The sequence below is a fragment of the Triticum aestivum genome, chromosome 3A, assembly GCF_018294505.1.
Source record: "Triticum aestivum cultivar Chinese Spring chromosome 3A, IWGSC CS RefSeq v2.1, whole genome shotgun sequence".
Classification (NCBI taxonomy): Eukaryota; Viridiplantae; Streptophyta; class Magnoliopsida; order Poales; family Poaceae; genus Triticum; species Triticum aestivum.
Genome location: NC_057800.1, coordinates 744929864 through 744955290, shown reverse-complemented (window position 1 = coordinate 744955290; position 25427 = coordinate 744929864). Strand labels below are relative to the sequence as shown.

At 46.7% G+C, this 25427-nt stretch overlaps 1 protein-coding gene across 1 annotated transcript; it reads left to right on the top strand.

The window, feature by feature from the left end:
- The first annotated feature begins 22960 nt into the window (after nt 1-22960).
- LOC123059673 (probable pectinesterase 67) lies at nt 22961-24692 on the top strand. The gene is made up of 4 exons (XM_044482181.1): nt 22961-23325; nt 23450-23612; nt 23715-24169; nt 24282-24692. The coding sequence occupies exons 1-4, from the start codon at nt 23015-23017 to the stop codon at nt 24436-24438; spliced, it is 1086 nt and encodes a 361-aa protein (XP_044338116.1). The 5' UTR covers nt 22961-23014; the 3' UTR covers nt 24439-24692.
- Nucleotides 24693-25427: the final 735 nt, after the last annotated feature.

The following is a 25427-nucleotide window of genomic DNA, read 5'->3' as shown; positions in this document are numbered from 1 at the left end:
ACTAGTAGCGCGGGGGGGGGGCTACTAATAAGACGCTACAGCTATTGCTTAGCAGTAACGCGTGCCCGCACGCGCTACTGCTAGGACAAATAGCTGCAGCGTTTGTTCACTCCCACGCTACTGCTAATGTAACTAGTGGCAGTGTGTTTTCTCTCCATCGCTATTAGTATTCTTTTTTTAGTGTATTTATGCGCCATCGTACAAATATTGGTACAATACCAGTTATGAGGTTTACATCATTATGTCCATAACAGTGTGTCAAATGAAGGTGGATTAGGTTCAAGTGGAGGCAATATGTGCTGCATGTCCAAAGTATACTACTAATCCAAACTCGATCTAGTTTGGACTAGTAGTACTTTCGATGTACACCACATGTTGCCTCCACTTGAATCTAATCCGCCAGCACAACCTATTTAACCATCATCAGTCATTGCCACCAACAATATTTATTTAATCACCACTAACAGTAGCTAATAATAATCATCATAGTCATTACCACCAACACTAGCTATTTTATCATCATAGTAATAGTGTAGCACATCATCATCTTCAAACTCATTTCTAGCTAGCTAATCGCTCTTGCTGCTCTCTCTTAGGTAAAATAACATAAAACATGTATAGCTCTCCTCCTTGATCAAGTTGGAGCATGCAGATGAACCTGTCTCCTAATCGTGGGTAGCGCATCTGTTTGCTGCCCCCTAGTACTTCTCTATGCTCCCCCATCACATATTTGGTCCAGTCTTGCACTATTAAGAATCCGTCGCTAATCTTGAATGGACTAAAGTAATATGTAGGATATCTTGGCTGTAAGCTAATAATACTCATGGTACCTTTAGTCTCGATCCCATAAGGCACAACATTCATCAGGAGTCCCTGTTGAAGAACATCATATGGTAACATACTTAGCAATGAATTTTAGCTTCAAAAATAATGTATGGAAAAGATGCACTGAGGACAAATAGTAAAAATCTTACCATCCTTCCTAAATAGATGTGACCGTAGTTCATTACGAACACTATTGGTCGCACGTTTTCAGTACTAACATTTCTAAATGAAGGAAGAAAATTTGTCTTGACAGTATTAAGATCCGCAAGCCATGAAACATAATTACTGAGCTCCTCGCAGTTGAGTTCAGCCCTGACACAGTATACGGTCCTGTCTACCAAGCGCTGGACATGTTTGCTTGCACCGAAATAAGCTGACAATACAAATTAGTTGTCAACTATTTTTGAATAAACAATATCAAAGACATAAATATGGTTGAGAAACTTACATAATGGTATAACTGGAGGCGTCTGCACATCGACCCAGATGTCGGTATTACCTTCAGTATCATCTTCCGGACAAGTATCAAAGGTGATAAGCATATCAGGCTCAAATGCATAAGTCTTGCATAGTGCTCGCCATGTTTTGCATCCAAAATAGGTGTAGTCGTCTTAATTGTATAATTTTACGTTGAAAATATAACAATGCTCGGTCTTCAAATAAACTTTCTTTACCTCCATAGTATGACTGAAACCTATCTTATCCAATACAAAAACTCTTGCATGGCAGGGGATACGCTACTAGAATAGTAAAAAAAATATAAGTTGAAGCAAATGAAGCAAATGTCATGCTTAATTATGAAAAAAGACTTGTCGTTGTGACTTACTGTATCCACCTCGAAGTTCTCGTCCAGCTTGATGCTGAAGCGCCTATCATCATCTAGGAAGATTCCATCGCACAGGCTGCGCTCGTCTTCGCAGTATTTGCAAATATCGAAATCCTTTTAATCGTCAGACATTTCCTATGTTCATAGTTAAAACATTAATTGAAAATCGATCGAAGACAACTACCAGGATACTCAACACACAAATCCGGGGCACTCAATATTTCCTACATATTCTGGCACAAGTCATGCCAAAATTCTCGGAAAAATCCGGCATGACCTTTGCTAAAATAGGACATATCGAGCGCCTGAAATTTGCCGAAACGGAAATGAATCAACACTCCGGCAAAACATAGGCCACTCGGAGGTGTAACCTGCAAACATGACCGGCCACTTGGGCAAGCACATATCCTATTTGAGCAACACAAGATATACATTTCAAAATATCTTATAGGACTCAAATTAGCATGCATTCAATAAGCAAAAGTAAATCCTCTCATGCGTCCGTACATCGTCGAATATTATCACTAATACATCACGAATAGTGTCATACATATAACATCACTAATACAACTAAAACCCTAGCACACGATGGGTATCAGCGCGGGCGGTGGACACCCACAGAGAAGGAACCATCACGGGATCATAGCTCCAGTGAGATCCCTGGAGAACCTGCCAGGTATTGGAGAACTTGTGCTCCAACGCAAACAAGTAGCGACGGACATGCGCGTCCTCCTCACTGACACGGTGACGCACCACCTCCATGGGGCCCTCGAGCCTCTGGACCGTCACTGGCCCACGCGACCGCCACCAAAGAAGGTTCGGGTCAACGACAGGCTGGCTCCTCACCAACCTGCGCCCCCCGGTAGGAAGCGCCTCCCAGTACCACCATGGCGGAGCCCAGTCCCGGACATGGCATGTCTGGTCAAGTAGGTGTCGTCCTCCGCCGACTCGACGACGAGGATGCGGGATAGGCATCGTCCACGTCGATGCGGGAAAATTTGCTTTAACTAAAAAATAGCAACAAGTTCTTACTAACTAGTTCTATTAATTCAATTAGTTCTTACTAAAAATAAACTTACAATAAATAAAAATAAACTAGTACCTAATTAGTACCTAGTTCTTACTAACTAATTAGTACCTAGAAACTTCTGCCCTAATTACCATCTAATTTGATGAACCTAGGGATGGAAAGTGGTAGCGAATATTCCAATTATCCAACTATAAAGTGAAATAAGTGGTCAAATTTTACTCGTTTTATGATTCATCTTAGAAATTTGATTCGTTTCCACCATTACATGAACCCTAACTCGTTTGAGCCGCATCCGCATCCAATTCGTTTCCACCCTTACATGAACCCTAAATAATTTGATGCAACTAAAATATAAAGAAACCCTAGGCAGAGGTAGGGGAGAGGGAGGAGCAGGTGTGCTCACCTCGGGTGCCTGCGACGAGGGAGGGGCAGGCGGTGTCGAGGTCGGGGTCGGGGCTCGGGCGCGTAGCGGATGGCGGCGTCGAGGTCGGGGTCGGGGGCGGCGTCCGGGGCGGCGTTGAGGTCGGGGGCGGGGGCGGCGTTGAATATGGGGTCGGGGGCGGCGTAGAGGGTGTGCGGGGAGCACGCGGTGGCGGACGGGCGACGGCGGCGGCGAGAGTGGAGAGTTGGATTTGGGGGAAGTGGCCGTGGGGAAGGACAAACCCCATGGTTAAGTCAGAAGTAGCAGTAGCGCGTTCCAGAAAGCGCGCTACTGCTACGTTAGCTACATCGCGTTCTGGGATACACGCTACTGCTACTCCTTTCTCTTTTTCCCCTTTTTCATTTAGTTTTCTTCACATTTTATTTTTTTCCTTTCACCTTATTCTATTTCTTTCATTTTCAATTACCTTTCTATTTGCTTTGCATTTAATTTTATATCCTTTAGCAGTAGCGAGTTTAGATTAAAACACACTGCTACAAAGAAAGTAGCGGTGGCGCGGTTAGATATAGATCGCTACTACTATGTGTAGCCTATCGGCTAAGCCGTGGGAATTTTAGTAGTAACGTGTTTAGAACAAGGCGCGCTACTGCTAGAACTTTATCTGCAGCGCGGTTTGTGTTGGAAATATGCCCTAGAGGAGATAATAAAAGCATTATTATTATATTTCCTTGTTCATGATAATTATCTTTATTCATGCTATAATTGTGTTATCCGGAAATCGTAATACATGTGTGAATAATAGACACCAACATGTCCCTAGTAAGCCTCTAGTTGACTAGCTCGTTGATTAACAGATAGTCATGGTTTCCTGACTATGGACATTGGATGTCATTGATAACGGGATCACATCATTAGGAGAATGATGTGATGGACAAGACCCAATCCTAAACATAGCACAAGATCGTATAGTTCGTTTGCTAGAGTTTTCCAATGTCAAGTATCTTTTCCTTAGACCATGAGATCGTGTAACTCCCGGATACCGTAGGAGTGCTTTGGGTGTGCCAAACGTCACAACGTAACTGGGTGACTATAAAGGTATACTACGGGTATCTCCAAAAGTGTCTGTTGGGTTGACACGGATCAAGACTGGGATTTGTCACTCCGTATGACGGAGAGGTATCACAGGGCCCACTCCATAATGCATCATCATAATGAGCTCAAAGTGACCAAGTGTCTGGTCACGGGATCATGCATTACGGTACGAGTAAAGTGACTTGCCGGTAACGAGATTGAACGAGGTATTGGAATACCGACGATCGGATCTCGGGCAAGTGACATACCGATTGACAAAGGGAATTGTATACGGGGTTGTTTGAATCCTCGACATCGTGGTTCATCTGATGAGATCATCGAGGAGCATGTGGGAGCCAACATGGGTATCCATATCCCGCTGTTGGTTATTGACCGGAGAGCGATCTCGGTCATGTCTACATGTCTCCCGAACCCGTAGGGTCTACACACTTAAGGTTCGGTGACGCTAGGGTTGTAGGGATATGTGTATGCAGTAACCTGAATGTTGTTCGGAGTCCCGGATGAGATCCCGGACGTCACGAGGAGTTCCGGAATGGTCCGGAGGTAAAGAATTATATATAGGAAGTGCTATTTCGGGCATCGGGACAAGTTTCGGGGTCACTGGTATTGTACAGGGACCACCGGAAGGGTCCCGGGGGTCCACCAGGTGGGGCCACCTGTCCCGGGGGGCACATGGGCTGTAGGGGGTGCGCCTTGGCCTACATGGGCCAAGGGCACCAGCCCCAAGAGGCCCATGCGCCTAGGGTTTCAAGGGAGGAAGAGTCCTAGGAGGGGAAGGCACCTCCTAGGTGCCTTGGGGAGGAGGGATTCCTCCCCCTTGGCCGCACCCCCCTAGGAGATTAGATCTCCTAGGGCCGGCGCCCCCCCCCTTCCCCCCCCCCCCTTGCCCCCCCCTTGGCCCTCCTATATATAGTGGGGGATATGGAGGACTTCTTACCTTTTCTTTGGTGCCTCCCTCTCCCTCTCCAACACCCCCTCCTCCTCCATGGTGCTTAGCGAAGCCCTGCCGGAGTACTGCAGCTCCATCACCACCACGCCATCGTGCTGCTACTGGAGCCATCTCCCTCAACCTCTCCTCCCCGCTTGCTGGATCAAGAAGGAGGAGACGTGGCTGTTCCGTACGTGTGTTGAACGCGGAGGTGTCGTCCGTTCGGTGCTAGGATCTTCGGTGATTCGAATCACGTCGAGTACGACTCCCTCATCCCCGTTCTTTGAACGCTTCCGCTCGCGATCTACAAGGTACGTAGATGCATCTAATCACTCATTTCTAGATGAACTCCTAGATGGATCTTGGTGAAACCGTAGGAAAATTTTTGTTTTCTGCAACGTTCCCCAACAGTGGCATCATGAGCTAGGTCTATGCGTAGTTCTCTTGCACGAGTAGAACACAATTTGTTGTGGGCGTTGATGCTGTCAACTTTCTTGCCGCTACTAGTCTTATCTTTCTTCAACGGTATTGTGGGATGAAGCGGCCCGGACCAACCTTACCCGTACGCTTACGTGAGACCGGTTCCACCGACTAACATGCACAAGTTGCATAAGGTGGCTGGTGGGTGTCTGTCTCTCCCACTTTAGTTGGAGCGGATTCGATGAAAAGGGTCCTTATGAAGGGTAAATAAAAGTTGACAAATCATGTTGTGGCTTTCACGTAGGTAAGAAAACGTTCTTGCTAGAACCCTACTTCAGCCACGTAAAACTTGCAACAACAATTAGAGGACGTCTAACTTGTTTTTGTAGCAAGTGCTTTGTGATATGATATGGCCAAAGTTGTGATGAATGATGAATGATCTATATGTGATGTATGAGATGTTCATGCTATTGTAATAGGAATCACGACTTGCATGTCGATGAGTATGACAACCGGCAGGAGCCATAGGAGTTGTCTTTATTTTTTGTATGACCTGCGTGTCATTGAGAAACGCCTTGTAAATTACTTTACTTTATTGCTAAACGCGTTAGCCATAGTAGTAGAAGTAATAGTTGGCGAGCAACTTCATGGAGACACAATGATGGAGATCATGATGATGGAGATCATGGTGTCATGCCGGTGACAAGATGATCATGGAGCCCCGAGATGGAGATCAAAGGAGCTATGTGATATTGGCCATATCATGTCACTATTATTATTTGATTGCATGTGATGTTTATCATGTTTTTGCATCTTGTTTGCTTAGAACGACGGTAGTAAATAAGATGATCCCTCATAATAATTTCAAGAAAGTGTTCCCCCTAACTGTGCACCGTTGCTACAGTTCGTTGTTTCGAAGCACCACGTGATGATCGGGTGTGATAGATTCTAATGTTCACATACAACGGGTGTAAGAAAGATTTACACACGCAACACACTTAGGTTGACTTGACGAGCCTAGCATGTGTACAGACATGGCCTCGGAACACAGAAGACCGAAAGGTCGAGCATGAGTCGTATAGAAGATACGATCAACATGAAGATGTTCACCGACGTTGACTAGTCCGTCTCACATGATGATCGGACACGGCCTAGCTAACTCGGATCATGTTATACTTAGATGACTAGAAGAGGGATGTCTATCTAAGTGGGAGTTCATTATAATTTGATTAGATGAACTTAATTATCATGAACTTAGTCTAAAATCTTTACAATATATCTTGTAGATCAAATGGCCAACGTAGTCCTCAACTTCAACGCGTTCCTAGAGAAAACCAAGCTGAAAGACGATGGCAGCAACTACACGGACTGGGTCCGGAACCTGAGGATCATCCTCATAGCTGCCAAGAAAGATTATGTCCTACAAGCACCGCTAGGTGATGCACCTGTTCTCCCTGCAGAACAAGACGTTATGAACGCTTGGCAGGCACGTACCGATGACTACTCCCTCGTTCAGTGCGGCATGCTTTACAGCTTAGAGCCGGGGCTCCAAAAGCGTTTTGAGAGACACGGAGCATATGAGATGTTCGAAGAGCTGAAAATGGTTTTCCAAGCTCATGCCCGGGTCGAGAGATATGAAGTCTCCGACAAATTCTTCAGCTGTAAGATGGAGGAAAATAGTTCTGTCAGTGAGCACATACTCACAATGTCTGGGTTACATAACCGCTTGACTCAGCTGGGAGTTAATCTCCCGGATGACGCGGTCATTGACAGAATCCTCCAGTCGCTTCCACCGAGCTACAGGAGCTTTGTGATGAACTTCAATATGCAGGGGATGGAAAAGACCATTCCTGAAGTATTTGCAATGTTGAAACCAGCAGAGGTAGAAGTCAAAAAGGAACATCAAGTGTTGATGGTGAATAAAACCACTAAGTTCAAGAAAGACAAGGGTAAGAAAACCTTCAAGAAAGACGGCAAGGGAGTTGCCGCGCCCGGCAAGCAAGCTGCCGGGAAGAAGCCAAAGAATGGACCCAAGCCCGAGACTGAGTGCTTTTATTGCAAGGGAAGTGGTCACTGGAAGCGGAACTGCCCCAAATACTTAGCGGACAAGAAGGCCGGCAAAACGAAAGGTATATGTGATATACATGTAATTGATGTGTACCTTACTAGTACTCGTAGTAGCTCCTGGGTATTCGATACCGGTGCCGTTGCTCACATTTGTAACTCAAAACAGGAGCTGCGGAATAAACGGAGACTGGCGAAGGACGAGGTGACGATGCGCGTCGGGAATGGTTCCAAGGTCGATGTGATCACCGTCGGCACGCTACCTCTACATTTACCTTCGGGATTAGTTTTAAACCTTAATAATTGTTATTTAGTGCCAAGTTTGAGCATGAACATTGTATCAGGATCTTGTTTAATTCGAGACGGCTACTCATTTAAATTCGAGAATAATGGTTGTTCTGTTTATATGAGAGATATGTTTTATGGTCATGCTCCGATGGTGAATGGTTTATTCTTAATGAATCTCGAGCGTAATGCTACACATATTCATAGTGTGAGTACCAAAAGATATAAGATTGATAATGATAGTCCCACATACTTGTGGCACTGGCGCCTTGGTCACATAGGTGTCAAACGCATGAAGAAGCTCCATGCTGATGGACTTTTAGAGTCTCTTGATTACGAATCATTTGACACGTGCGCACCATGCCTCATGGGTAAAATGACCAAGACTCCGTTCTCAGGAACAATGGAGCGAGCAACCAACTTATTGGAAATCATACATACTGATGTGTGCGGTCCAATGAGTGTTGAGGCTCGCGGTGGCTATCGTTATGTTCTCACCCTCACTGATGACTTAAGTAAATATGGGTATGTCTACTTAATGAAACACAAGTCTGAAACCTTGGAAAAGTTCAAGGAATTTCAGAGTGAGGTTGAGAATCAACGTGACATGAAAATCAAGTTCCTACGATCAGATCGTGGAGGAGAATACTTGAGTCACGAGTTTTGCACTCACTTAAGAAAATGTGGAATAGTTTCACAACTCACGCCGCCTGGAACACCTCAGCGTAATGGTGTATCCGAACGTCGTAATCGCACTCTATTAGATATGGTGCGATCTATGATGTCTCTTGCCGATTTACCGCTATCTTTTTGGGGCTATGCTTTAGAGACTGCCGCATTCACTTTAAATAGGGCACCGTCGAAATCCGTTGAGATGACACCGTTTGAATTATGGTTTGGGAAGAAACCAAAGCTGTCGTTTCTAAAGGTTTGGGGATGCGATGCTTATGTCAGGAAACTTCAACCTGAAAAGCTCGAACCCAAATCGGAAAAATGCGTCTTCATAGGATACCCTAAAGAAACTATTGGGTATACCTTCTACCTCAGATCCGAAGGCAAGATCTTTGTTGCCAAAAATGGATCCTTTCTGGAGAAAGAGTTTCTCTCGAAAGAAGTAAGTGGGAGGAAAGTAGAACTTGATGAAGTATTGCCTCTTGAACCGGAAAAAGGCGCAACTCAAGAAAATGTTCCTGAGGTGCCTGCACCGACTAGAGAGGAAGTTAATGATGATGATCAAGATACTTCAGATCAAGCTCCTACTGAAATTCGAAGGTCCACAAGGACACGTTCCGCACCAGAGTGGTACGGCAACCCTGTCTTGGAAATCATGTTGTTAGACAACGGTGAACCTTCAAACTATGAAGAAGCGATGGCGGGCCCGGATTCCGACAAATGGCTAGAAGCCATGAAATCCGAGATAGGATCCATGTATGAAAACGAAGTATGGACTTTGACTGACTTGCCCGTTGAGCGGCGAGCCATAGAAAATAAATGAATCTTTAAGAAGAAGACAGACGAAGATGGTAATGTGACCATCTATAAAGCTCGGATTGTCGCTAAGGGTTATCGACAAGTTCAAGGGGTTGACTACGATGAGACTTTCTCACCGGTAGCGAAGCTGAAGTCCGTCCGAATCATGTTAGCGATTGCCGCATTCTATGATTATGAAATATGGCAAATGGACGTCAAAACGGCATTCCTTAATGGTTTCCTTAAGGAAGAATTGTATATGATGCAGCCGGAAGGTTTTGTCGATCCTAAGTATGCTGACAAGGTGTGCAAGCTCCAACGCTCGATTTATGGGCTGGTGCAAGCATCTCGGAGTTGGAACATTCGCTTTGATGAGATGATCAAAGCGTTTGGGTTTACGCAGACTTGTGGAGAAGCCTGCGTTTACAAGAAAGTGAGTGGGAGCTCTGTAGCATTTCTCATATTATATGTAGATGACATACTTTTGATGGGAAATGATATAGAACTCTTGGACAGCATTAAGGCCTACTTGAATAAAAGTTTTTCAATGAAGGACCTTGGAGAAGCTGCTTATATATTAGGCATCAAGATATACAGAGATAGATCAAGACGTCTCATAGGTCTTTCACAAAGCACATACCTTGATAAGATATTGAAGAAGTTCAATATGGATCAGTCTAAGAAGGGGTTCTTGCCTGTGTTGCAAGGTGTGAAATTGAGCTCGGCTCAATGTCCGACCACGACAGAAGATATAGAAGAGATGAGTGTCATCCCATATGCCTCAGCCATAGGTTCTATTATGTATGCCATGCTGTGTACCAGACCTGATGTAAACCTTGCCGTAAGTTTGGTAGGAAGGTACCAAAGTAATCCCGGCAAGGAACACTGGACAGTGGTCAAGAATATCCTGAAGTACCTGAAAAGGACTAAGGAAATGTTTCTCGTCTATGGAGGTGACGAAGAGCTCGTCGTAAAGGGTTACGTCGACGCTAGCTTCGACACAGATCTGGATGACTCTAAGTCACAAACCGGATACGTGTATATTTTGAATGGTGGGGCAGTGAGCTGGTGCAGTTGCAAGCAGAGCGTCGTGGCGGGATCTACATGTGAAGCGGAGTACATGGCAGCCTTGGAGGCAGCGCATGAAGCAATTTGGGTGAAGGAGTTCATCACCGACCTAGGTGTCATACCCAATGCGTCGGGGCCGATCAAGCTCTTCTGTGACAACACTGGAGCTATTGCTCTTGCAAAGGAGCCCAGGTTTCACAAGAAGACAAGGCACATCAAGCGTCGCTTCAACTCCATTCGTGAAAATGTTCAAGATGGAGACATAGATATTTGTAAAGTGCACACGGACCTGAATGTAGCAGATCCGTTGACTAAACCTCTCCCTAGAGCAAAACATGATCAACACCAGAATTCCATGGGTGTTCGATTCATCACAATGTAACTAGATTATTGACTCTAGTGCAAGTGGGAGACTGTTGGAAATATGCCCTAGAGGCAATAATAAAAGCATTATTATTATATTTCCTTGTTCATGATAATTGTCTTTATTCATGCTATAATTGTGTTATCCGGAAATCGTAATACATGTGTGAATAATAGACACCAACATGTCCCTAGTAAGCCTCTAGTTGACTAGCTCGTTGATCAACAGATAGTCATGGTTTCCTGACTATGGACATTGGATGTCATTGATAACGGGATCACATCATTAGGAGAATGATGTGATGGACAAGACCCAATCCTAAACATAGCACAAGATCGTATAGTTCGTTTGCTAGAGTTTTCCAATGTCAAGTATCTTTTCCTTAGACCATGAGATCGTGTAACTCCCGGATACCGTAGGAGTGCTTTGGTGTGCCAAACATCACAACGTAACTGGGTGACTATAAAGGTATACTACGGGTATCTCCGAAAGTGTCTGTTGGGTTGACACGGATCAAGACTGGGATTTGTCACTCCGTATGAAGGAGAGGTATCACAGGGCCCACTCGGTAATGCATCATCATAATGAGCTCAAAGTGATCAAGTGTCTGGTCACGGGATCATGCATTACGGTACGAGTAAAGTGACTTGCCGGTAACGAGATTGAACGAGGTATTGGAATACCGACGATCGGATCTCGGGCAAGTAACATACCGATTGACAAAGGGAATTGTATACGGGGTTGTTTGAATCCTCGACATCGTGGTTCATCTGATGAGATCATCGAGGAGCATGTGGGAGCCAACATGGGTATCCAGATCCCGCTGTTGGTTATTGACCGGAGAGCGATCTCGGTCATGTCTACATGTCTCCCGAACCCGTAGGGTCTACACACTTAAGGTTCGGTGACGCTAGGGTTGTAGGGATATGTATATGCAGTAACCCGAATGTTGTTCGGAGTCCCGTATGAGATGCCGGACATCACGAGGAGTTCCGGAATGGTCCGGAGGTAAAGAATTATATATAGGAAGTGCTATTTCGGGCATCGGGACAAGTTTCGAGGTCACCGGTATTGTACCAGGACCACCGGAAGGGTCCCGGGGGTCCACCGGGTGGGGCCACCTGTCCCGGGGGGGCACATGGGCTGTAGGGGGTGCGCCTTGGCCTACATGGGCCAAGGGCACCAGCCCCAAGAGGCCCATGCGCCTAGGGTTTCAAGGGAGGAAGAGTCCTAGGAGGGGAAGGCACCTCCTAGGTGCCTTGGGGAGGAGGGATTCCTCCCCCTTGGCCGCGCCCTCCTAGGAGATTAGATCTCCTAGGGCCGGCGCCCCCCCCCCCTTGGCCCTCCTATATATAGTGGGGGATATGGAGGACTTCTTACATTTTCTTTTGGTGCCTCCCTTTCCCTCTCCAACACCCCCTCCTCCTCCATAGTGCTTAGCGAAGCCCTGCCGGAGTACTGCAGCTCCATCACCACCACGCCGTCGTGCTGCTGCTGGAGCCATCTCCCTCAACCTCTCCTCCCCCCTTGCTGGATCAAGAAGGAGGAGACGTGGCTGTTCCGTACGTGTGTTGAACGCGGAGGTGCCGTCCGTTCGGTGCTAGGATCTTCGGTGATTCGAATCACGTCGAGTACGACTCCCTCATCCTCATTCTTTGAACGCTTCCGCTCGCGATCTACAAGGTACGTAGATGCATCTAATCACTCGTTGCTAGATGAACTCCTAGATGGATCTTGGTGAAACCGTAGGAAAATTTTTGTTTTCTGCAACGTTCCCCAATAGTTTGCACAGGCGCGCTACTGCTACTTAGCACCAGCGTGCTGTTTTGACCTGCGCTACTGCTAAAGTTCTGTGTATAAGGTTTCCCTAGTAGTGACTTCTGCGCCCCTCGCCCGGCAGCGCACCCCCTTTAGTATTGGGTCGTGGCTCCAACCGGTACTAAAGGGGCGGGGGTCTTTAGTACCGGTTGGAGCCACCACCGGTAGTAAAGGCCTGCCCTTCCCGCCACTTGGCCTGGCCAAAACAGGTCGTTAGTACCGGTTGGTAGCTCCAACCGGTACTAAAGGTGCCTCCTATATAAGAAACACTTCAAAAAAATTCAGTTTCTCATCTCCCACTTCTCTCTGCCGCCGCCCCGTCCCGCGCCGTAGCCGCCCCTGTCGTGCCGTCCCCGTCGACTCCGCGCCGCCCCCCGTCCTCGTCGCGTCGTCCACGTCGACTCCACGCCGCCCCCGTCCTCGTCGCATCGTCCCCGTCGACTCCATGCTGCCCCGTCACTGGCCCGTCCCTGTCGCCGCACCTGCCTGTCGTCATCCCCTCGCCTCGCCATCGCCGTCGCCTTAGACCTCGTCTCGCCGTCGCCGTCGCCTGGACCTCACCGTCGCCGTCGCCTCGATCTCGCCCGCACGCGCTGTGAGCCCCTACCCCGGCCCCTCTCCTCCCTCCAATCTAAGCCACCGCGCCGCAGGTGCCAGCCGTAGCTAGTGCACACGCGCACGCACGCACGCACACACACACAGTACACGCGCGCGCGTGCGCGCGCACACACACACACACACACACTACACGCGCACACACAAACACACACAATTTTTCTGTTTTTAGTTTTTAGTTTTTTCTATTTTTCTGTTTTTCATACAAAGTTTTAGATGAGTTAATTAATTAGATTAGATTAATGTCAAATAGTATATAGAAATGTTAGTTATAATATAGATAATGTCAAATGTTTTTTCTGTTGTTCTGTTCTTTTTGTTTTGTATACAAATGTTATAAATGTTATAGAAATGTTAGTTATATAGAAATGATAGAAATGCTAGTTTTAGCTAGATGAATTAGATTAATTTCAAATTGTTAGACGATGATCGATGTTTTTTAGTTTCTTATAATTTTAGTTATAGAAATTTAGAATTTGTATGTAAGAAATCACAATCCAATAATTTAAAAATTGTTACATTTGCATATAGTACTTGTTTTCGATGATGCCCGGCCCGCATCCCCGCCCTCGACCCGTTCGCGACGACGTCCCGCTTCAGAGGACGCATGTCCGGGACTGGGCTCCGCCGGGCTGGCACTGGGAGGTGCTACCTTCTGGGCGCGACGCTTGGTGAGGAACCCAGCCCCGGGTCCCGTCGTCGACCCTGATCTCCTTTGGTGGCGTTCATGTGGGCCACGTTCGGTGCAGAGGGAGCCAGCCCCACTGGAGGTGGTGCGTTGCCGTGTCAGGGAGGAGGACGAGCACGTCCGTCACTACATGGCCGCTATGGACGTCAGGTTCTCCAATACCTGGCAGGTTCTTTGGGGAGATGACCGGAGCTATGATCCTGTGATGGTTCCTTCTCTTTGGGTATCCACCGCCCGCGCCTCAGGAACCGCGAGTGGCCTAGATTCTTATGTAGTATTCGATCTTTACTAGCTAGCTAGCTAGTGATGTATTCGATATATAATATTCGAGACGATGTATTCGAGATTATATATATTATTAGAGATGATGTATTAGAGATTATATATATATTATTCTAGACGATGTATTCGAGATTATATATTATTCGAGACGATGCATATATTATGTACTATGATTCAGTTTTTCCTTATTGATTGCATCCATGCATTATAATTTGAATACTAAATTGTTTTATATTTCTTCTGGATTAGTTAAATAAAAGCTATGGCGGACAATACCGGCAGAGAGGGAGAAGAGGCCCTGTTCGAGATCATACGAACCCCTCGCGGGCCAGATGATCAGAAGGAAGAACATGACGGCTCCCAATATCTGAACAATACCGGGGAGGGTGATGATATGATATTCGATCGCGATGAACGAATTGATGAATTCATGGACGACTATGATTATGATGACGCCGACAATGTTGATCTTGAAATAACAGAGACCGACAAGGTATATTTATATAAGCAGGCATCTGGTGAACATCACATGTTTTTTAATGATTTGAAGATATATTACGAACCGATCTTTCTTCTTTCAGCCATACGGATCGAGCAAATCTGCTTCTACAGGCAGCAGGACAGTGCGAGGCCCAGGCAAAAAGTTGAAGGAGGGAGTAAAGTACAACATCGATGCCATCAAAACTAATGGCGAACCAAGCGCGCCTAAGAAAATTGCGAACAAGTTCATTCGTCAGTGCGGAGTTCTTGTGAAGGACCAACTCCCGCTCTCCATTCAAGAATGGAAAGAGCCAGCAAAGAAATGTCCAGATCTTACTTTTGTCGCGACAGAGCAAAATCTCTACTTTTGGAAAAACTCATGGAACATTTCACCCTACTAGATCATTTCACGGATGCAGATGTGCAGAAAGTCAAGGACGCTACTCTTAGGAAGATGGCAATTGCATTCAACACCCACAAGAAAACTTTATGGGCCAACTACGTCAAAGGAGAAAAAAAGACTGCAGAATTCAAGGGAACACTAGAGAAGCAAAGAGAACACTACCCCGCTTTCGAGAAATTCAAGGAATCATAATTATCTAAGGAATGGTCGAGAAAAAACAAGGCCAATGCCGCAAAAAATGAGTAGTTCCATATGCTGGGGCTAGGTGGCTACGCGGTGGCAATGCCTAAGTGGGATAAGTCTGAGCAAGAGATGCTGGATGCAGAGGTCACTCCATTTACTAGGTGCTGACCCCCAGGTGCAGAACTTGGTTCTATGCGCATGAGGGAGCGTTGGACCCGAAGACAGGCCTTGTTTCAAAGAAGGCATGTCTTAAAGGAGTCGAAGATAAGTTACTTGAAGCAATAGAAGATGCTCGAAAGGGGGTGTTCACGCCCAACTGAGAGAACGACGAGCTTACGCGCGCCCTGGGAAATCCTGAACACCCGGGAAGAACACGAGGCAAGGGAGTTGTTCCGTGGTATGAGGGCTTTTCGGACTGGAACGCCGACTACAGAAGTCGTGTGAGAAGGAAGAAGCTAGAGGAGGAGCAGAGGAAGTAGGAAGCAGAACGCCTTCAAGGCCTAGAACCAACGCACGCGGACTTGGCATTCAAATTCCAGCGGCAGCAGCAGCAGATCTACTCACTTAGCCAGGAAAGGGGGTCTCAGCAGCGGCAGCAGCTAGGGGACGATCCAGCATTGGATAGCACCGTCCCATCCATGCCGAGAAGCAGCGTGGGTTCCGCCCGGGGCGGCGCACTGCTGGATAGATACCCTGTGGATGACATCATGGAGAACACTAACTGTGAGCTACACTTCAAAATGAAGAACATATCCATGAAGGTGGCGGACGCCATTGCTTTTACAAATCCCCCCGAAGCAACCTTCCATTGCAACCCGATTCCAGCGGTCTATGCTCGTGTCTTGGTTGATGAGGTGGTGGACCAATATTCGGGGCTAGAGCTTGACATTCCTGGAGGTGACGAGGAGCACACACTGGGAGAGGCCATACATCGTATCATCCTATGGATAAAGGATTGTATCATTTTTCGAAGGCCACCGACACCGCGTCAGCTGACTCCTCCTCGAAGTCCGCCACCGCATCATCAGACTCTCGCTCCTCCAGGTACACCAACGTGTCAGGACACTCCTCCTCCAAGTCCGGCACAGCGTCAGGCCACTCCTCCTGCTTCAAGTCCGGCACAGCGTCAAGCCACTCCTCCTGCTTCAAGTCCGGCATAGCGTCAGGCCACTCCTCCTGCTTCAAGTCCGACACCGCGTCAGGCCACTCCTCCTGCTTCAAGTTTGGCACCGCGTTAGGCCACTCCTCCTTCTTCAACTCAGCCATGTCAGCCATCTCCACCGCCTCAGGAATCGCGGAAGAGAGCCACCGCAGCTATGGTGTGTAGCGGTAGTACAGGAGGTACAGGCGGAGGCAAGCGACATAAATGTGGTCCAAGCGTCACTCCTCTTCCTCAGAGGCCTTACGACATGACCAATGAGCAAAACGCAGCCATAGTGAAGGCCCAAGTGGACGCCCATTTTGGATCGAAACCGCCACCGCCGCCAAGGGAGAAAGTGCCCGAGGAAAAGATTGACCACTTTATTCATATGGCAAGAAAACCAGCTCCCAAGTCTGTTGACTCAGACTATGAGCGCCAAATTAGGAAGGCACATCGAGCATGAGTACAGAAGGAGTTGAGCTCGAGCTCGAGCCAAGCAGCTGGCAAAAAATCGGGAAAGCCGTTCCCCAGTTGGGAGAAAAGATGGCGCAATCGATCCCCCTGCTTGTTGTACCAGCACATGAGAGTACCGGCGCCCCATGTGGGCAAACCGTTCCCCAGCTAGGCAATCAGCTGGTAATAACCGACGAGCATAGAAGCCATGCTAAAATGCTTGGTATCACTGTTGGACAACTCCTCGAGATTGAGCCCATGTCTCCGCTTAGAGAGGAGGACATAAAACGGAAATATGTCCGTGGTGAACCATTGGTCGAGCCTGAGGAGGTCAAGAACCTCCCAACGCGAATGTATGAATTGCATGATTGGTACATGAAAATTACCAAGAGTTCCAATCGAGAGTCCCTCATGGTGAAAGTCAAGGAGGAGCATTACTTCCATGCGCTAGCTGTCTCCGTTGAGTATTCAGAACTATTTCAGTTATTCAATCAAGATGCACTCGACAAATCTATCGTCAGTTGCTATTGTGTGTAAGTGATTTCTTTCTGTAATTTAAGTCTCAAGCTAGCTGTAGTGCTCATTGATCGATCATTACCTGTAATTATCCTCACTATATTCTTTTCTGTGCTATTATGCAGGATGAAGATGTATGAAATGAAAAAAGCTGGACGCTATGGCATTTGGTTCATTGACCCAAATTCCACTAATGAAGACACATGGAAATACGAATGGTATAAAGCAGATGTAGAGAAAAACATGCTAGAGTTCTTGAAGCGCCTCAATACCAATTAAGATATACTACTTCCTTACAACTTCATGTGAATCACACTGTCTTGTACTACAAATTCTGTTTTTTCTTACTAGCTAGCTAGATGTTAATAATTAAGTGTATAGGGTTTAGGGTAGTTGATTAGTGTTATGCACATGCCCGCCTAATTAAGACATGCAAACGTGTGCGCATGCAGTTACCACTGGATCTTGTTAGTTATTAAAGTTGAAGAAGGAACAGTTGAAGTACTGGACTCACTACTTAAAAAAGAAAGTGACTTCATCATCTTGAAGGGGATAGTCGATAGGTAATTTCAATCATTATTAACTATATCTCGGCCTATTTAGTTCGTCATTTCCTAGTATCAACTATTTAATAACCCCTTTATTCATTTTCTTTGCCGGCGGGCAGGGCTTGGGCAAAGTTCATCAAGGGTTACTCCAGGCAAATGGCGACAAAAGCTGTTTTAGTTTCGACCCAAGGTAAGTAATTAAGTAGTACTAGGTAGCTACCATCTCTTTAATTCTTGTTTCAATACCATTAATTAATTATCATGCTGGATTAATTATTATCTGATTAAATTCCATTCTCGTAAAGGCCCTGAAGCAGTGGCCGGGGACTGATCTATGTGCATACTATGTTTGCGACAACATTCGCATGATGGCGTCCGAAAGGAGCAAATCTGATAGACAGCAATGGGTACGTTTGCCAGAACACTATTCATAATTTTTACATCATTATTGTTATCTAGTCACACAACTAATACATATGCATATTGATCTCCTTCTTAACAGTTCAAAGAGATGCGGGAGCAGCTCCTACCAATGGAGCGCATACTAGCAATTCAAGAGGAAATAGCGGGATTTTTGCTCGACCAGGTTATAGATCCCAAAGGAGAATACCATTACTCGTTACCGCCCCCATGAACCACTCCCAATTGTCATCGTGCTCCAAAGGCACCAAGGCAAATCCACTGGCTCCGAACGCAACATGTAGGAGAAATTGTATATATACCTAATTGTATATATATACATGTGTATGTGTGAATAATGGTGGTTGTGAGACACTCGATGATATATATATATATATATATATATATATATATATATATATATATATATATATATATATATATATATAACGTGTACAATATATAGTATCGTAAAATACCAGCAAACGAAAAAGAATTAAATGGAAAACACAAAATTAAAGAAAAAAAATCATGAATCCAAAATCCCCCAAATATTTTAGTACCAGTTGGTGTTACCAACCGGTACTAAAGGGCTCCCCGCCCCCAGCGCTGGCTCGTGCCACGTGTTGTCCCTTTAGCGGCGGTTCGTGCAGAACCGGTACTAAAGGGGGGACCTTTAGTCCCCACCCTTTAGTGCCAGTTGCAGAACCGGCACTAAAGGCCCTTACGAACCGGTGCTATAGCCCGGTTCTGCACTAGTGGTAGTACAATAGGAGAAATTATTTCCCTCAGTAAATAACCAAGGTTTATTGAAGAAATAGGGACTCACACAAAACAATGATCAACGGTACCTATACACACACACAAACAAAAACTTGCACCCAATGCGGGCAAGAGGGTTGTCAATTCCTTTGTACTTGTTAATTGAAATGATTAATTCTGATAGTGGTAGATATATAAATTGCAAAACTAAATAAAAGTAAATAAATTGCAACAAGTTATTTAGGGTTTTAGTAATATAAGGTGAATGGACCCCGGGGACGATAGCATCACTAGAGGCATCTCTCTCAAGAACGTAGAAAACGGTGGGTACATAAATTACTATTCAGTAATTGATAGAATAATGCATAGATATGATGTTATTCATGGCATGATCAGTACATAAGCATTACATCCGTGGCAAGTAGACCGACATCCATCTGCATCTATTATTATTACTCCACTTCAATAGCGCTTCTATGCTTGCCTCTCTACGTATTAAGTTCATAACAAACAGAGTAATGCATTAAGTATGATGACATAATGTAGACAAAATAAGATCAACTAATATGATCAAACCCCATCATTTTCATACTTAGTAGAAACAAAACAAATACGTGCCTCGCTACCCCTTCTGTCACGAGGTGAGGACGCTGCAAGATTGAACCTATTACTATGCATCACATCACTTAAGATCTAATCATCAACTTGGCCAAAGATAACTCATAAATCAAAAAAACATTACATAGCTATAACAATCACACATAATAAAGTTCAGAAATAACTCAATCACTTTCAATGAATAATCTGATCATAAACCCACAATTCATAGGTTCCCAACAAACACACCGCATAAAAGGATTATATCATATCAATCTCGAAAGAGAACATTGTATTGAACATCGGAGAGAGAGAGAGAGAGACAGAGAGAGAGAGAGAGAGAGACATCTAGCTACTTCTATGCACTCATAGGTCCGGCGAGGAAGTACTCACACATCATCGAAGGTGTAGCAAGGTTGGTGTAGAGGCCCTCCATGATCGATACCCCCCTCTGGTTGGGTACCGGCGGAGGCCTCCAGATGGGATAGCGGTAGAACAGAGGCTTGCAGCGGCGGAATAATTGTTTCGAGTCTCGCTCTGATGGTTTATGAATTTCAGGGAATTTATGAGCCTGGAATTAGATCAAACGGAGTTGAGAGGGGGCCACAAACCCAGGCCCCTCTCGCAAACTAACTTCTGCTAGCGCCAAGGATGTTTGTTTGTGTTCAGACGTCTCAAGATGAACCATACTTCTGAAGTTCTTTTTTTTGTTTGTTTGAATGCCGGCGCATACATATCTTCTCGACTTAAAAAGACTTGTAATCATCGGCAAAACCTTCCACTGGTCTGCAGTAGAAGCACATTTTGTTTATTTCCAGCTATGGTTTGCTATATACCAATAGTCTGGAACTGGAATGCTTGGGAACATGCATGGGAACTCGGACAAGGGCATGTGTTGGTTGGTTCATCTCTGAATTATTATTTTCGGGAAAGGCGCTGGATTTTGTTTTGACCCAAAATGAAGTATCAAGGTAACATGTACTCTTTAACTCTTTCACCGTCAGAATATGGGTGGACAGGCTGATGAAAAGCAAGGGAAGACGCCGCCCGATTCGACAAGTGGAGTTGTTGTATTCATTACTGTATATACTAGTACATGACATCCAGCAAGGACAACTAAGTGCATATGTATTCTCATTTGACATACCGAGGGGCGCCAGCAGAGGACATGTATGTACCTTAGATCAAGCAGAGCTGTGGTTCTGTTCAGACCTGCCTCAAGATGGACCAGACCGATGAGGCCATCTTCACATATTCTCGATTTGCATGTGACATCCTTCCGCAATGGCCACGTTGATCTCTCTACATCGTTCTAATTTTATTTTTGACGGAACCTCGTTAGAGGGCGGGGAGCTCCCGCATTGCATATAGAAGAAGAGAGTTGGTCCGGTTAATAAGGGAAACTGGACCCAAAAACCATAAATGACATCGGTTTATAAAGGGAAACCGGTGAAGACCACATACACTGGACTAGCACTCAAGGGACGTCGTCCGAGCCAGATACAAGGGTGTCGAGGCCCAAGACCATCACCAACACAACATACCCGACCAAGACAACCACTGCAACCTCAAGAACATGCCCACAACTAGATGTGAACTCGCACCTAACCTTTTGAAAAAAGAGATCAACCATTGGCCTCCACCAATGCACGAATTGTCTTGATCGCCGTCGGCGTAAGCGGCTTCTTGTACATCCGAAGATAAGAGTTCATCTTCTCTTGCACATCCTCCTCGGAGCCTTCTCTTAGATGTCATCCCCTTCGGCGGTTCCCCATAAGCCTCCGCCAACCTATATTCAGCGCGCTTGGCAGTAGGAATGTTGTTGTTTCTTTTCTTCTTATCCAAATGTCCACTACGCCTCTCGAAACAAGTAGATGCCCCGTCAATCTGCACATGAATCGGTTCTTCGAGCAAGGACCGCGGCGCTGCGCAACTGGAACCACTTAGGAACTCATCCAACAAGGTGGTTGATGGTGCACCAATATCACCAAGTGGCTCCTCGGACCCAGAAAACATCATATTGGTAGTGCCCACTGAAGCAAGCATCACTGAGTAGGGGACAAAGGGAGGCACCTCGCCAACCAAACCACCAGGCAAGGCCACCTCGATATGCTCCATATTATTGCTCGATGTGACTATCTCAGCAACCTTAGCTTGCTCCTTCTCACCTTGAATTACCATCTCGTGCAGAACTACATCCACCGCAGGAAGAACATCTGCAGGTAGCGCCATAGTTTCCAGAACCTCAGACAAGCACCCGACCACTCCCGCCTCACTGACATCCTTACCATCGGTAGCAACAAAGGGCTCTGGCTCCTCATGCTCGCACCAGGGAAGAGGCAAACCCAAAGGCGCCAACGAAGAAGATCCCCCACCATTCCCCATATTCCCTCCCTCACGCGCCTCAAGAGACTGATTGAAGGCTGGCAAATCAACAACTTTGCCACTGATAGCCTCCAGCCGCTCCAAGAGGCCAGAGACCTGGGCCGTCCAACCCTGCAGAGCAACGGCCATGTCGCGGAGGGGTTGAACGACCTCCTCCACACGAACGGTAACCAGAGCCTGCAACTCCGCGTGCAGCGCCTTGGTGTGAGCTGCAAAGAGAGGTTTCAGCAGACCCAAATCATCAGCCAAGGTTGACTCGTCGTGGTCGGACAGACCCGAACAGGGGGCGCCGGATTTGGTACCAGGGGCCGCTTGAACGAACCCAGTCAGAGCGGCAGCAACAGAGGCCCACGAGCGCTTCTGCAACCGCGGTGAAGGATCGAATGTCCCAGAAGGGACACGCGTAATTTTCTCGACTACGACTTAATAAAGGTTTGCAATTTACCACCGACATTCTACTACCGGTGTGCCGAGGTCATGTTACTATTTGGATGTGAAGATTATACTATTCGGCGTTCTCCAAAAGCCGTGGCAACATCTAGAGAACGCCGAAGAGGAGGATGGTATTTGGACCGGAAGGGAAGACTGGCTGCAGCTTTTTAGTCCAGGTGCTGCTACCGATTGTCATCATCCAGGTGGCGTGGTTATTAGAGACTGTTAAGAGCCATCAAAAGGGCCGCCTCCAAGGCTGTCCACGTGTGCGTGCTCGATAGGTTGAGCTTGATTACACTTGAATAATTTACCCGTCGGCCTCTTTGATATACTGTGTGTTGGTCTGGGGTAAGTTAAACTAGAATACCGCAATGCCACACGTTACAAAAGTAGGCCACACCAGACAATCCATCAAGACGAAGAGCACTTATCAAGAGCTTTTACCATGCATGGCAAACCATCAAGATGCCCCCGCCATGCCCTCCTAGCCTTCGCATGTTCACCAGTAGCGAGTGGCCACAAACGAGCACCGTGTTATTAGCAACCACTCCTCCGGCAATGTCCTGGGGCGCAGCGAGCTATTCTCGCAGAACACACCCACGCACGCCCCCCATGATGGCCCAGCCTAGCCTCCTCCTCCTCGCCGCAGCGGTGGTCCTCTCGCTGTCACTCTGCGACGCACACAACAAGCTCGCCAAGAAGAGCGATGATGTTGTCAACGGGCCCCTCCTCACCTCTAAGCTCAACGCCAAGCGCACGCTGATCGTCGGCCCCAACGACGAGTTCAAGACCATCCAGTCCGCCATCGATGCCGTGCCGGACGGCAACTCCGAGTGGGTTGTCGTCCACCTCCGCGCCGGCGTCTACGCGTACGTATATATGCATGCACAATTATTTGTTCATGTGGGACGCAGCAGCGCAACTAGAAGAAGGCATGTGTTTGTTGGGTGTGGGTGGGTTTTCACAAATGCGTGTGTGTTCTTATGGATGCAGGGAGAAAGTCGTGATTCCGGAGACGAAGCCGTTCATCTTCGTGAGGGGGAACGGCAAGGGCCGGACGTCCATCTCCTACGAGTCCGCCTCCCCGCACAACACCGAGTCTGCCACGTTCGCCGTGCACGCGGACAATGTCATCGTCTTTGGCATTAGCTTCAGGGTGCGCTCCTAGTTGCTTTCCTCTTCTTTCTCTTCCTATTCTCGAATTGCCAGCATGTGTAAAACTTCGTTTCGAAGAACTTATTTTCGTACGTGTGCACAGAACGCGGCGCGTGCGGGGCTGCCGAACAACCCGGAGATCCGCACGGTGGCCACCATGGTCAGTGGCGACAAGGTGGCCTTCTACCATTGCGCCTTCTACAGTCCCCACCACACCCTCTTCGATAGTACCGGCCGACACTACTACGAGAGCTGCTACATCCAGGGCAACATCGACTTCATCTTTGGCGGCGGCCAGTCCATATTCCAGTGCGCGGAGATCTTCGTGAAGCCCGACCGGCGGACGCCGATCCTGGGGTCCATCACCGCGCAAGACCGCAAGGAGGAGAGCGGCAGCAGCGGCTTCGTCTTCCTCAAGGGGAAGGTGTATGGTGTTGGGGAGGTGTACCTAGGCCGCGCCAACGAGGCCTACTCGCGCGTCGTCTTCGCCGACACCTACCTCTCCAAGACTGTCAACCCTGCCGGCTGGACCAACTACAACTTCTCTGGCAGCACCGAGTACGTTACGAACGCACAAATAAATTCGAACACGATCAAGCATCCGACCAATGAATAAATTGCAAATCTTGAAATGATCAATAATATGTATGTGCTTGCTTTGATTTTGCAGACATGTGATGCTCGGGGAGTTCAACTGCACGGGGCCAGGGGCCGACGTGTCGCAGCGTGTGCCATGGTCGCGACGGTTAGACCAGGCGGAGGCGGCCAAGTTCCTCACCGTCGACTTCATCAACGGCAAGGATTGGCTCCCAGCGTTCTACTACTGATCATCAGACTCAAACAACATTAAATGCTTACTTGTTGCTTGCTTCCTACTCCGTCTTGTAATTCATCTGTTATCAGTGTCCAAATTCTGACTAAGGCTACATGATGGATCTCTGTAGATGTAATTTTCTGATTCGTAGGTGTGCATGTTAATCTACATGTTAGTTAGTGAAGTAAGTGTAATGAGGCACCTTATCGAAAGTGTACGTGACACTGTCACCTGTATCATCGCTTAGTTGGGAATTTGTCATATTAATCTGATGAACTTCATGGAGCCACACCCACGCATACTCAGACGGTCCAAGGGCGACTGCCAACATGGAATATTAGGTGCGATCATGCGGTGAGTACGTCGGTCTCCTTGCCCTTGTTTGGTTTGTGCGAACTCTCATTCTTACTAATTAACTAACTAATAAGATGACAAAAATCTTTTGTCCATTTCAAAAATGGATTATCTGCACCACCGTACTGTACTAACATAGCAAACAAATATTGTGTATTGACACACGGTCTGGCTAATCGACTTTAGTGAGTTGGATCTTCTTGTTCGGCAGAGTCCTCCCCATGCCCATAAAAAACTTGACTAGTAGGTGGATAGAAGCATCACCATCTTTGTATATGATTTCGTTAAAGCCTGAGGTTTTTGCACTTGAAATCCATGAGGTCCTGAGAAGATGTGTGAATGTGTTTCCCCATCTTCTTAAATATAAAATCTGAGACCTGATGAACAACATATAAGAATTAATTACAGACTAAATTGTGCTATGGTTATAGTTGATGAAAGAAGCAGCAGTAGCACCTTGCAGCAGTGCAAGTGAGCTTCTCCAGTTTATGCGAGTTTCACGGGTAAGGTTCCAGCCCCATGAAGTCATCGATAATATACCACTCGTCCAGGGACAAGGTCCTCAGGTTTCTCGAATACAATAAACTTCCAATAGTCCTTACGACACATCAACTCTAACCCAAGCGGGTTTTTCCCTTCGGTTAATTG